The sequence below is a fragment of the Peromyscus leucopus genome, chromosome 4, assembly GCF_004664715.2.
Source record: "Peromyscus leucopus breed LL Stock chromosome 4, UCI_PerLeu_2.1, whole genome shotgun sequence".
Taxonomy (NCBI): domain Eukaryota; kingdom Metazoa; phylum Chordata; class Mammalia; order Rodentia; family Cricetidae; genus Peromyscus; species Peromyscus leucopus.
Genome location: NC_051066.1, coordinates 47,902,689 through 47,915,712, shown reverse-complemented (window position 1 = coordinate 47,915,712; position 13,024 = coordinate 47,902,689). Strand labels below are relative to the sequence as shown.

At 42.3% G+C, this 13,024-nt stretch overlaps 1 protein-coding gene across 3 annotated transcripts in view; it reads right to left on the bottom strand.

Moving 5' to 3' along the window:
- Positions 1 to 837: 837 nt before the first annotated feature.
- Positions 838 to 13,024, bottom strand: part of Dcaf17 (DDB1 and CUL4 associated factor 17) — a 29,393-nt gene continuing 17,206 nt past the window's right edge. For 2 of the 3 annotated variants that reach the window (XM_028885751.2, XM_028885753.2), the window contains exons 9-14: positions 10,915 to 11,057; positions 8,001 to 8,110; positions 5,915 to 6,002; positions 5,112 to 5,195; positions 4,004 to 4,159; positions 838 to 2,207 (exon numbers count right to left, since the gene is read on the bottom strand). In XM_028885751.2, coding sequence (XP_028741584.1) covers positions 2,040 to 2,207; positions 4,004 to 4,159; positions 5,112 to 5,195; positions 5,915 to 6,002; positions 8,001 to 8,110; positions 10,915 to 11,057 — 749 coding nt within the window. In that variant the 3' untranslated portion in view covers positions 838 to 2,039. Of the gene's footprint in view, positions 2,208 to 4,003; positions 4,160 to 5,111; positions 5,196 to 5,914; positions 6,003 to 8,000; positions 8,111 to 10,914; positions 11,058 to 13,024 lie in introns of those variants that run through there. The other variant, XM_028885754.2, reaches the window with a different exon arrangement.

Genomic DNA, 13,024 nt, shown 5'->3' with positions numbered 1-13,024 from the left:
AATAGCCAACACCTTTCTCCTTAGTTCTGCTGATCATAATCAACTAGAAACATCTTTGCAGACTTTCAAGGGCCGACTGGACAGAACCCACACTGTCCTTAACATATGTCAGGACATATGGTCAAGACAAAGTGGAAAGATTTTTATACAAATTTTCCAAGCTAAAATTCCATATTTTAATGTTAAACTTGAGTTAAAAAATGGTTTATTGCCGTTCTTTTATGGTTTATTGAGACAGGGTCTCATGTAGCCCAGGCTGGCTCTGAACTCACTACACGCCAAGCTGACACTGAACTTTTGATTGTCTTGCTTCTGCCTTTGGGATAATGATGATGATGATGATGATTTGGGTTGGCTTTAAACTTGTAGCAATCCTGTTGCAGTACCCTGAGTGCTTGGATTACAGGTGTGAGCTACCTGCCTTGACTGATCTTTTCTTGTCTTATAGTTATTCTTTTGAGGCTGAATTGGGACAATGAGATGAACATGTGCATTCTGAGCAACTGGATTTCTCAAACAGGCAATGTAAATACCAGTTTCTCCCTGGACATAGGTTGTCTTTGTCTAACATTCTGGAAAGTCATTATTGGAATTCAAGTGTCATGCTTTAAATCTGTTCTAAGAAGAAAAAACACTCCTTCCAGGAACAATCAAAATCTTCCTCTGGCTAACCAGGTGATTCTCAGACAGGAAAGAACTCTTGGGGTTTCAACTGCGCTACGAAGAAGAGGCCACCAGGGGCCAGCAGTGCGCGGAAGTAGCCTTACAGAGGCCCCTTTATGTTCTCACCTAGATATGAAAATCGCTAGATGAAACAGACTCACTGGGTAAACAGAATGGAAAATAGACCAACATCTTCAGATGTATTAGGAGCGAAACAGGCTACAAATCAGGAAAAGGTTTCATTTCAGTGTTGCTTGGAGTCTTTTATAACACAAATACCCAGTGCGGGGAGATAGCTCAGTCTGGACAGTGCTTGCCTCCATGGAAATATCCGGGCTTGATGGTATGCCTTTAATCCCAGTGCTGGGGAAGCGACAGGAGAACTCCTGACTAGCCAACCAGACTAGCATAATCAGTGAGCCCCAGATCCTAGTGAGACCCCATCTCAAAACACGAAGTAGATGGCTCTTGAGAACACCACCACTGGCTGACTTCAGGCCTCCAAATGCACATGCACACATGCAGGCATACCTGTACACACATGAACATGCATATATATCCTCATAAAAACACTCAAGTGCACTGGTATCAAGATACACACACACCAAATACAGTCAATGAGAACATCAGGCCATGGGAATAAGACCATATAAGAAATGGTAATTTGAAAACTAGAATCAATTCTTGATATTGTATAGAAACACACAAAAAACTACATATATATTATTTTTTACAAAGAAGCTGTGGTGATTTTTGGCTCAAAATCAAAAATGTATGATTTCACATTATAACTCCTATTTCTAATCCTTAATCCTTGTCTAGAGCATATAGGATTAATCTTTTGGTTGTCATATTGAGACCAGGCCTCGTAAAGCTGGTCCTGAATTTGTTATACAGCCAACACTGGCTGTGAACTGATCTTTTTGCTCGACAACGTGCCGTGTACTGGGGATTACAGGTTTCCTCCACCACTTCTGGCTTCTATGTTTCACATTTTTATTTGTTTCTTTCTCCTAGCCTTACCAATGAAAACATTATAGTAGTCTTTAAGAATCATGCTAATTATCCCTGCATTGATGATGTCTCCGGGACACCTAAGTTTAACTGTCTTCCATTCCCTAGCATTTTATATTCACATTAGCACCTCATCTAAAAGTTTCAAAATGCTGGGCGTCTGGGGACAGCATCCTAGAGAGCATTTACATAAAATGGAGTCCTTACTACCTTATGTGGCAAGAGTTTGACCTAGTCCTTTGAAGCTAGCACAAGACCTGTTCTGGAAAATACTGCAGAATGTTCCATGCAGACAATAAGGAGGACTGGACACAGCTGATAGGTGCTTCACCAATGTCTCAAGTTACGATGATCGCACTGTCTTAATCACTTCTGTTGACAATTTCTTCTTCTTCTTCTCCTTCTTCTTCTTCTTCTTCTTCCCCGGGGTCACAGACCATCTGGTAAACATAGCAGCTGAAGACTCGATTGGGTTTCTGTTCGATGTGTAGCACCAAGTCTCTGTCAAAGTAGACTTCATGGCTATATGTCTGCAACAAAAACACAGTCACGTGGGATTTGCTTTTCACAGAATCATAGTCACTGCTATGTCACCAAAATATCATAGCACCTACCCTAGGAGCCTTCCTATCTACACAGACATGAAAGAGCTGCCAGAATGGATTTTTTATTATTTATGTGCATGAATGACTAACAGAAACTTCAGAGAACAGGAAGAGCTGGGTGAGGAGCAGGGTACCAGTTCACTGTCAGCACTGCACACTGACTGACTGCATGAGCACGCACACGCATTTCACACACTCAAGTTCCTCACTGACAGAAAGAGGCCTGGGCAGAAGGTACGCTGTTCTTGTAACTTTTATTTTTGTATGTGCTGTGGAATGTGTGCATGCTCACGTGTGTGGACACCTGTGTGTGTGTATATATGTGTGGAGGCCTATGTATGGGGGTCTCTCTGTGTGTGTTCGTGTGTGGAGGCCTGCGTATGGAGGCCTGTGTGTGGAGGTCTCTGTGTGTGTGTGTGTTCGTGTGTGTGAAGGCCTGTGTGTGTGGAGGTCTCTGTGTGTGTGTGTTTGTGTGTGGAGGCCTGTGTGTGGAGGTCTCTATGTGTGTATGTTCGTGTGTGGAGGCCTGTGTGTGGAGGTCTCTGTGTGTGTGTGTTTGTGTGTGGAGGCCTGTGTGTTTGTGAGTGGAGGCCTGTGTGTGGAGGCCTGTGTGTGTGTGTGGAGGCCTGTGTGTGTGTGTGTGGAGGCCTGTGTGTGTGTGTGTGTAGGTCTGTGTGTGTGTGTGTAGGTCTGTGTGTGTGTGTGTAGGTCTGTGTGTGTGTGTGGAGGCCTGTGTGTGGAGGTCTCTGTGTGTGTGTTCTGTGTGTGTGGAGGTCTGTGTGTGTGTGTGGAGGCCTGTGTGTGTGTGGAGGTCTGTGTGTGTGTGTGTGTGTTGTGTGTGTGTGTGTGTGTATGGAGGCCTGTGTGTGTGGAGGTCTCTCTGTGTGTGTGTGTTGTGTGTGTGTGTGTGTGTGGAGGCCTGTGTGTGTGTGTGTGGAGGTCTCTGTGTGGGGGTCTCTCTGTGTGTGTTTGTGTATGGAGGCCTGTGTGTGGAGGTCTCTGTGTGTGTAGGCCGGAGGGAGATGCCGGATGTCTTCCTCATTTGCTCTCCACCTTAGTCATTGGGCCCAGAGCTCAGTGATTTGGCTGACCTAGGCATCTTGCCTCAGAGATTTTGTCTTCACCTGCATGTCAGGGGCTGTTGCACCTGGCAGTATTTATGTGGGTGCTGGGGATCCCAACTTGGAAGTTCTCACATCTGCACAGCCACTGAACCATCTCCCCAGTTCCCTTGAAACCAACTCATTTTAGGTGGTGCTGTGACTGAACCCAGGGTCTCTGTACGCTAGGCTGATACTCTACTCAATGAGCCATATTCCCAGTACACGTCAAGTTTATGAATATTTGGAACAATTATTTCCAAGTGCTGGAAACCTGATTTGCTCAGATATTGCCTCTGATTAACTAGCTGTGGGAGATAATTATAATTTCATTTAAAAAAATGTTACCAAACTTAAAATTTGGAGGAAAACAAGACTGTGGTAAGGAAATAACATGTCTCAGGTAACACAAAGTTTTATCTTCAGGGGTACTGGTAAGAAGGTAATCCTAATGCTAAGAGAAAGAAGGCTTAGGAAGCACTCATTTTGTCTTGCATGTTGGCCAATAACTTCTTCCATGTGGTCATGGCACAGGTGAGTCTGGACTGATACGAACATGTTCTAATAAATGGAACCTGTAAAGAAAACTCTTCCAACTTAGTATCCAATGGTTATACATACCACATCCCATGACTCCACGAGTGGGATGCTCTTGAGTAGGGTTCCGTACTCATTACAGTGGAAATCCAGGTGAGCTTTGCCTTCGGCATCTATTTGAGTGACAGCTACTACGGACAGCAAGTCCAACTCATCTTCATAGTCCACAATTTTGAAGGTCTTGGAGACAGATGAAAGTAGGGTCAATGCCAGTTAATGAGCTAGGAATAGTCCTACATTTTGAATTTAATTATTCTATTCCTTACGATACAGCAGCAGGAAGAACAAATGGGTGAGAGACTCAGTAGAAATGTATCTCTGTGTGTGTACCTGTAAAACATGGGTCACTCCCCAGATTTTCAGGTGTCAAGCAGTATCCTGTAGACTTTGGCAAACAGAACCAGAAAGAACACTGGATCCCTTGGAGTTGGAGTTACAGGCCTTTGCAGGATGCCCGTTTGTTCCCCGGTGCTGCGACCCGAACTCGTCCTTATGATTGAGCAGCCCAAGAGTATTGCCAGGACAACCTCAACTTTATGGCTGTCGAGTGTTGTTTTCCATTCTACAGGGATTGAACCTAGGGGCTCATGCATGCTCTTCAGGCACTCCACTGTTGAACTATATATTCATCACTCACCCTGAAGAATTGGCCTTTTAAAAACTCTTTATCTTAAAAAAAAGTGTGAGTGTGTGTGTGTGTGTGTGTGTGTGCGTGTGCGTGCACTTGCACTTGCACATACATGTGGAGGTCAGAGGACAACTCTTGGAAGAGAGTTCTCTCCTGCTACCTTGAAGGATCTAAGGGTTGAGCTCAGGTCATCCAGCCTGCACCAGCCTGGACACAAGTGCTCCTACCTGCAGAACCATCTCGAGAGCTAGCCATTGACTGAATGCATACCTCACAAAAACAGTAAGCTAATCACGTTTTCAAATGATTTTAGCCCTAGAAACTTTACTACAGACTGTGCAGCAGATTCCAATAAGAAAGAGAAGGCGGGTGACACCGACTGAAACCACACATACCACCCCACCTGCAGGGACCCTTCCTCCAGTATCCGCCCCAGGCCCGGGAAGCATTCAATTGCACGGGAATGGCTACTGGCTTGGATGGTGATCTTTGACTAAAGAATACCTCTTGTTCTGGGTCATCATCCAGAAGGTTGAAATTTCTTTTCACCACACGTCCAGAAGCTGTAACAGTGATTAAGTTTTCATTCTATCGGGGGAAAGGAAAATCAGGACATGCTCCATTACAGGCAATCAAAGGCAACAGTCCTCAGTAATGTGGTCAAACCAGCCAGTCCTTTCCAACACCCACAATCCTTCAGCTGACTGAGAAAATTCCAAATTTAATTTCAATATAATTTTCAATCCTTCACTCAGTGGAAAATAATTTATTTTAACAAAGGTTTTAAATGGATAAAATGTTAGAATAGGCAAAAGCTAATTAATTAAAGGTTATAGACTTGCTCTTCATTCATCCTTCTGACTTTTGCCTTAACCCAGCACAGAAAACGGAGGGTGGCTCTGCTTTCAGATCCTCCCCTCTTCAAGGGTCTCGGCTTATACACTAAAAGAAAAGCAACAGCTACAGTCAATGTATCTGGTTTTAAAAGATATACACCACACCTAGCCCTAAGTTTGCACAACTAATTAGAACCAAAGATTGACAATTCATCATTTAAAAAAATTGAAGACAAAAAAAAAAAAAAAAGAGAGAAAGAAAGAAAGAAAAGAAAAAAGAAACAGGCAAGATAAACTCAGTATAATCAACTGCCTTCAAATCTTCTCCGTGAGTGGGGCTTAGAACAGCTACTCATGCAGACAAGATGAGTAGATTCTGCACAGTGGTCCTGTCTGCCTAGCAGGAAAACATGCAGATTACAAGTTACCTAGATGGTTCTAGAGAAAGGATATAAAATATTTCTGACTTACCCTGTCTTCTCTATTGGCCCAGATGACAAAATCCTCAGAGATCTGATGCTGAGAACTATTATTTTCTACCTCACTTAGCTTCAAGACTCTGAAAAGGAAAAAGAATTCTAAGAACTCAAGATTGCAAAACACCATCAAACCGCCCAAGCTGACCTCAACTGAAACTCAACAAATGAAAACTGCAGCAACTCACTTCTCCTCCATTGTCTAGTCTGTAATACTAGTCTCATACCAAATCCGTAACCTTCTTCACACTCCTATTTGTGAAACAGAAAATCACAGCTGTGTGTGACAAGTGCCACTGAATAGGTAACGCAGTGGCTTGCTCAGACCTAAACCATTTTCCAACAAGTTTAATGACACCACCATGCAAACCTCACTCTCCTGCAGCAGGTCCTGCGTGTCTCCCCCCTAACGTTAGAGTCGACAGTGGCACTGTTGTTTCTGTAGACTACAGAGCTAAGAATTCACCTAGAGCTAACAGTGATTGAGACAGGACCAGCAATGAACTGGAATGCAGAACTTTTCAAAGAGAGTAAAATGCACACTCAACAATACCATTTTTTTAGGATTCTATTTAAAGATTTGAATTTGCAGACTATAAATGATCTTATGGGTCAAGCTGATTAATCAAGAGAAAATAAGACAACTTGCTTCCCACCCACAGAAATCTGTTCACATCATTAAAAAGCTTCAAAATCACCATGTTCTCAAAGCTCTACAGTCCCATAGGCAAAGAGAACAGCAAGGAGGAGCCACAGTGGCAGGGATAACTGGACACGTCACATTGAAAATGACAAAGAAATCAGATAATGTTTTCAACCGATAGCTGAGTCAATTAGTGGTAATATTCAAAGGGGCTTATCTTTTAAGAGCTGGGGAGAAGCCAGGCTTGGTGGTGCACGCATTTTATCCCAGTACTAGGGAGGCAGAGGCAGGTGAATCTCTGAGTTCAAGGCCAGCCTGGTCTACATTGCAAGTTCCACTACAGCATAGATAGACATTGTAAAAAAAAAAAAAAAGTTTTTGGCACGAGGCAGATGAGAGGTCTGGGTTAGTATATAACCAGGGTGGGGTTGGGGAAGGAGAGTATACTTCCAGTTTTTAGTATATAACTGGGGTGGGGATTGGGGAAGGAGAGTACACTTCCAGTTTTTTAAATCAAGGGAATAACTAGAATCAAACAGGAAGAAAATCCTGAGTGAGAAGAGAAGATGTAAACACTGAGGCTAAGTAACAGTTAGCAGAGGTCTGGGTAGAAGATCAAAACCATGAAAGATTATAATAAAGAAGGCTGAGAAGGAGGAGAAAACAGTTTACTGTCAAGGAAGCCAAATGAAGACCATCTGAAGGAAGAAGGTCGACTTGAAAGAGAACAGTAAACAAACACCAGTCCACAAGCTCAGAACAAAGGCAAATCACCACCTTTCTCTGAGGGCGCCTGGACCAGGACCTCACTCACAACAGGCAAGTGCTCTCCTGATGAACTGTATCTCCAGCACCTCCTTCCCACTCCCCCTTTTTTTAGAGATAAAGTTTCACAAAGTTGCCCAGGCTGGCCTCGAACTTGCGATCTTCCTGCCTTGGCCTTTTGGGCAGCTGGGATTTCAGGCCTGTGCCACCTGGTTCAGCTATCTTCTTTCTTTCTCATCAGTCTTAGAACATGAAGATCCATTTAGGTGTGTGGCACACTCCTATAATCCCACAAGTTGGGGCACAGAGGCATAAAGACTATGAGTTCAAGGCCAGGCTGGGCTAGACACTTGAAGCCAGTATGAGCTACACAGCAAACCCCTAAGAGCCTGTCTTAAAACAAAGCAAACAAAACTGAATGATGGCAGGATAATCCCTAATTCCCTTCATTCACTCACATATCATCATCTATCAAGGAACTTGTATGTAATACTTACAGCAGTAATGGGAAAGCTGAAGAATAAAACCAGATTGTACAGACAATAGTCTCTCAGGAACTACTCCACACAAGCAAATTTTTCATAAAATTACAATGGTTACAAGCAAAATAAAAAATGCCAATAAATGCTACAAAAATTGCTTTTAATTTTAAAGTACTAACAAAATTACTCACTTGACTTGATTTGGACCAACATGTATAATTCTTCCAGAAGCATCGGGGTGGAAATAGATCCAGTCAGATTCTAGTGAACAACACTCCATTTCTTGGATTCCATTTCTTGCCTGAGGTTGGAAAAAAAAAATAAGACAGGGATTAGAAGGGTAAACAAATTTTCAAATCAAACCCTTTCAGTAACTCACAGGTACAGGAAAGACAATATAAAGCAGCTGAAGAGGGACTTGTGTGAGGTCCAAATGAGAGCATACAAAGCTGAGAAATTCTGAACAGTCAAAGTCAGAAACTCGGCTGGAGAGATGGCTCAGAGGTTAAGAGCACTGACTGCTCTTCCAGAGGTCCTGAGTTCAATTCCCAGCAACCACATGGTAGCTTACAACCATCTGTAATGAGATCTGGTGCCCTCTTCTGGCCTGTATAATAAATAAATAGATCTTTAAAAAAATAAATAAATAAAGTCAGAACTCCATAGACTTACCCTGTGCCATGCAATATACCTCAGGTAACAGTAACCCAAGCTACCTTCGCTCAGGCATGTGCTGTTGGGGGCTGTGGGGATGCTTCGTCACTGCTGTGCTGAATTTTAATAACCCTCAAAGCAAATATCAGCCACATTTTATGGCTAAGAGACTGACACACAGAGAGAACAAATATTTGCCCGTTGTTTTGAACCCATTAAACACTAGATCTGACGCCAAAGTCCACAAACTTTCCATGACTATACACATGCAGTTTCCTACAACTTCCTCCTCCCACCCCTATCCACAGCTTCCTGTCAATCAGAAGAGTAGGCACACTCACATAAACACGTAACCAAAGCAAGAGTCTCTGACTCAGGTCACATAATCTCCTTGATTAAGTCAAATATTAAACTCTCATATCTGAGAAAAGAGTCTAACACTGATGAGCATTTAAGACAACACTAGTCTTATTCTAAACTATGTAGGCATTCTTAGACATTAAAATAAAGAAAAAAGCCAAGTGTGGTGCTGCACACCTTTAGTCCTACTTGGGAGGCAAAGGCAGGCAGAGCTCTATGAGTTCAAGCCTGGTCTACATAGTGAATCCCAGGACAGCCAGCGGTACATAGGAAGATCCTGTCCCAGGAAAAGGAGTAGGGGGAAAGGCAATGTATGACAAATGATCCACATGGACTCATGTTTTACCTTCTACCCAGCAGCACCAGGAACTAAGAGCAGTGTGCATCCATTAACTTCTGGTTTTGGCAATTATTTATAAGTGTGCTGAAATACAGGCCTGACCAAAAATGCTGTTGTTATTAGAGAGTATGAGATAGGTATGCTTAAAGATCACTTATTTCTTTATGAAAGAACACACTGAATCAGTTCTTACATAAAAACATATGGTAAATGTATAGGATATGCATTGCACAAGGTTTGAGTGGATGCAAAGGGACAGAGAATACCAGGTCCTGGTGGCTGAAGAGCCTGGTTGAGAGGTGAACAGTCACCTCAGGGCTTGCAATGGCAGGAAAATCCTCTGAAAAATGTGACGGAAGGGAGAGGGGCTACAGGGCTGTTACCTGTGACCAAGAAGTGAGAAAATGGAGGGCAAAGGGTTCTCACAAAAGTAAACTAGAAGACACTAGACACAGCGACCCTATGACATCAGAAGGAGATACCAGGACCCAAGGCTATGCTGACCTTCAACAAGGTGGACGGTGGGGACCTGTGACTCTAAAAGCTACCGGAGCCGAAAGTGACAGACTGCACAAGGGTCCTGGAAGACCTGGGTGTGGAATAAACTCAATCCACCTCATAAAAAGCAAACTTATCTGATAAAAACCACAGTGAGTCAGCGATACAAGGAAAGACACGAACCACAGCATGGGTCAGGGGGTAAAGGGGCTCTCTGGGCAGGCCCAGTGACACATCAACAGGGAAGGAATCCTGGGAGAATTTAAGCAAGGAGGAAAATGTATCCCTAGCCGTGTCGGACCATGCCAGACCTCAAATGATTAAATGGAAACTCAAGAAAAAGAGTCATATTTTGAAAGAAAATTAAGATGAACTTAATGGGTTAAACTTTTACTGTTTGCCATGAGCCATTTCTTCCTGTGGTGCCAGAGGCAACTTGAGGAAACCCTTGAAAATACTCCATTTCAGCGCCAACACTGTGAGCTCCAGAACTCCATCTGGTTCTGCTCGCTTCAAAAATCAACAACACATTCCACAGCAATTTCAGAGGCGGCCTGAGTATATTCTAGCAACAGTTCCCACGGAAGCATCTGAGAGATGTTTTCCATGAGAAGCCTGCAGCAAAACCGTTAGGACAAAACCCTTCACTATGTATGGGGACACATAACTACAGTCACACACTTGGGGGGCAAAGACGGGAGTATCAGACGTTCAAGGCCAGGCTTGCCCAAGGAGGGAGCTGGAGGTCAGCCTGGGTTACATGAGTGTCTGGGAGAGGGGTGGAGGGACGGAAGGAGGGAGAGAGGGAGAGAAGGGAGGGGGAAAGGGAGGGAGGGAGAGGTTGAGAGGGAGAAGGGGAGAGTGGGAGGAGGAAGGAGAGGGAGGGAGAAGGAGGGAGAGGGAGGGAGGAGGAGGGAGAGGGAGGGAGAGAGAAAGACAGAAAACGAGAATCCTTGGTGCTTTAAGACTGTTCAAAAATTCGTGTTTTAAAAATCTAGTTGACAAAACACTATTTCCTATGTTCTCTGCATTTTAAATTGTCCCCAAATGCCAGGTGTGATGGCACACATCTTTAATCCCAACACTGGGGTAACAAGGCAGGAAGATCTCTGAGTTCCAGGCCAGCCACTGCTACACAGAGACACAGTCTAAATGAGAAGGTAATTCCTGAGCATATAGTGCTATTAGAGGAGTAGAGAATCAAAATTTCTAATATAAATTTACTATTAAAAAGTTGAGTACTCATGAATTACCAAGGAATTATCTTTTAGGGCACAAATATGGAAAACTCCTTTCTGTTTCTTCTTATTAGGTGTGATGATGTAGTGCCAAGGATGGCCTCCTATCTGAAATGCATTCTCCAGGGATGAAACTTCAAAGAGTGGAGATGGTGAGTCTGCAAAGATGAGCAAGAGAAATTTATTGGCTTCTCATTTTGGGTGGACTTGTACCACTCATTAAGTTCAACATTTCTTGGTGCATATATATACTTTATGAAGTCTCATTAATGAAAAATTACTATGTTCAAGGAAATAAAATGCAGTCAGAAGAGAAGTTTGTTGCTAAGAGAACAGAAAGCTGGTAGAAAACAAAGTGAAGCTATTAGTTAACTTTCTAGCATGTATTCTGGTGGGAATACATGGTTTACATGTGGGGAAAAACAGGGCAGAAGGTGCTTATCATGGGAGTGAGGGAGGTAAATATATTACAAAAACTGCAGCCACCCTGAGGGTCTATGTGTAAGACTCTGGATTAGCCACAATTTCAACTCCCTGAACAATTGAGGAATGTAATCAGGTCTACTAAACCTTCCAAAGGCAAGGAGACCTTCCATATTATAGTCTAACAAATACATAACAGCAAATTTTACAAAAGCTGACCTGTGTTAGTTTCTTGTATAGAAGCAATGTCAGTCTAAATGAATACAACCAATTTAGGCCACAATGAGACTTTATTAAAGAGCAGACATCACTACCAGTATTATCATCAAACAAGTTCATTTTTACAGACATATCAAATCAGTCTCTTGGGGATGGACATCAAAGACAATTTTGTTGGCGTTTTTTTCTCTTCTTCTTTGATCACAGTTTTAATTATAACATAATAGATCCACTCTAAACACTGTAAGGAGAAGGGATTGCAGGGAGGGCACAGTCTCCTTTGGTGGCCATAGGTCAGACTGCTCATCTATGGCCTCCTGATTTGTGCTTCTCCCTGGAGAATATCTGGTTTATAAAGTCACTTGTCTTCAAGGGGTTATTCTCAGATCATTCATATAAGAGTTACATGTTAGAATGGAAATGTGTGCTTTGTTAGGGTTTTTCTTACTTCTGAGAGCTATACACAGGAAAAAAACAAGGAAAAGCAGCTTACAAGCAATTTTGAGGAGAAACAAAGAATAGGTATAGATATATCAAAGATATTTAAAGTACTTAAAAGCTTTTAAAAAGAAATATCTTAAATAAGGTCTTTTCAGGTAATAAGAAAAAATATTAATATCCAAATATAATAGCAGCCAAAGGGCATGTGTCAGTAAACCATGAAAAAGATTCAAATGCCATGTGAGAATAAACTCAGGTTCGGCCCCCAGCACTCTCATCAAAATTATCTACAACTCAAGTTCCAGGGGACCCAGCACCCTCCTCTGGCCTCTGCTGGCTCCAAACAGTGACAGGAGACATACAAAATTCTCAAAAGAGCTTTATGAGCATGTTTGTATTAAATGCAGGAGGTATTTCTGAGGTTAGGAGGTACTGCTAACTTTTTTATAAAACTGCCTAATTCACTTAAAAATGAATCATTTTTAAAACACTTATTTTGGAATTCATGGATAGCTTAAACGATTATACCGGGCACTTTTCATAGTTTATATAATTGCCATTTGCCACTAAACAGAACATTCTTTTCCTTTCTTACATCTTTCATTTCTGTGTCTTGACTATTTGTTGATGATACAATGGTAAATGATGATTTTTAAAAAATTCCTGTTTTATCCTGGCTATATTAGAGAAACTTTTGAAATTTCACCTAAAAAAACCATAGTGTTCATTGGTTAGAAATAGATGCAAATGTTCTCTGCATCATAGTGAGTGACTCTTAATGAATTCAGAATAGAAACAAAATACTAGGATAATGCCATCTCTCTAATTGCCTCTTTTAACTGGACTATAATCATCAGGCTGTCCTTGGATGCCTGAGAAGAGATCTGGACAGAGGGCTGCCATCTCCACAGCGTGCAACAGACACTCAAACACCCTACATAATGTGCTAATCCCCTCAGGCAGATGACACCCCCAAACCATTCAACTATATTGTTCTATAATAGAAAATAATTTCAAAGACTATGTTTTTGAACATTATTAT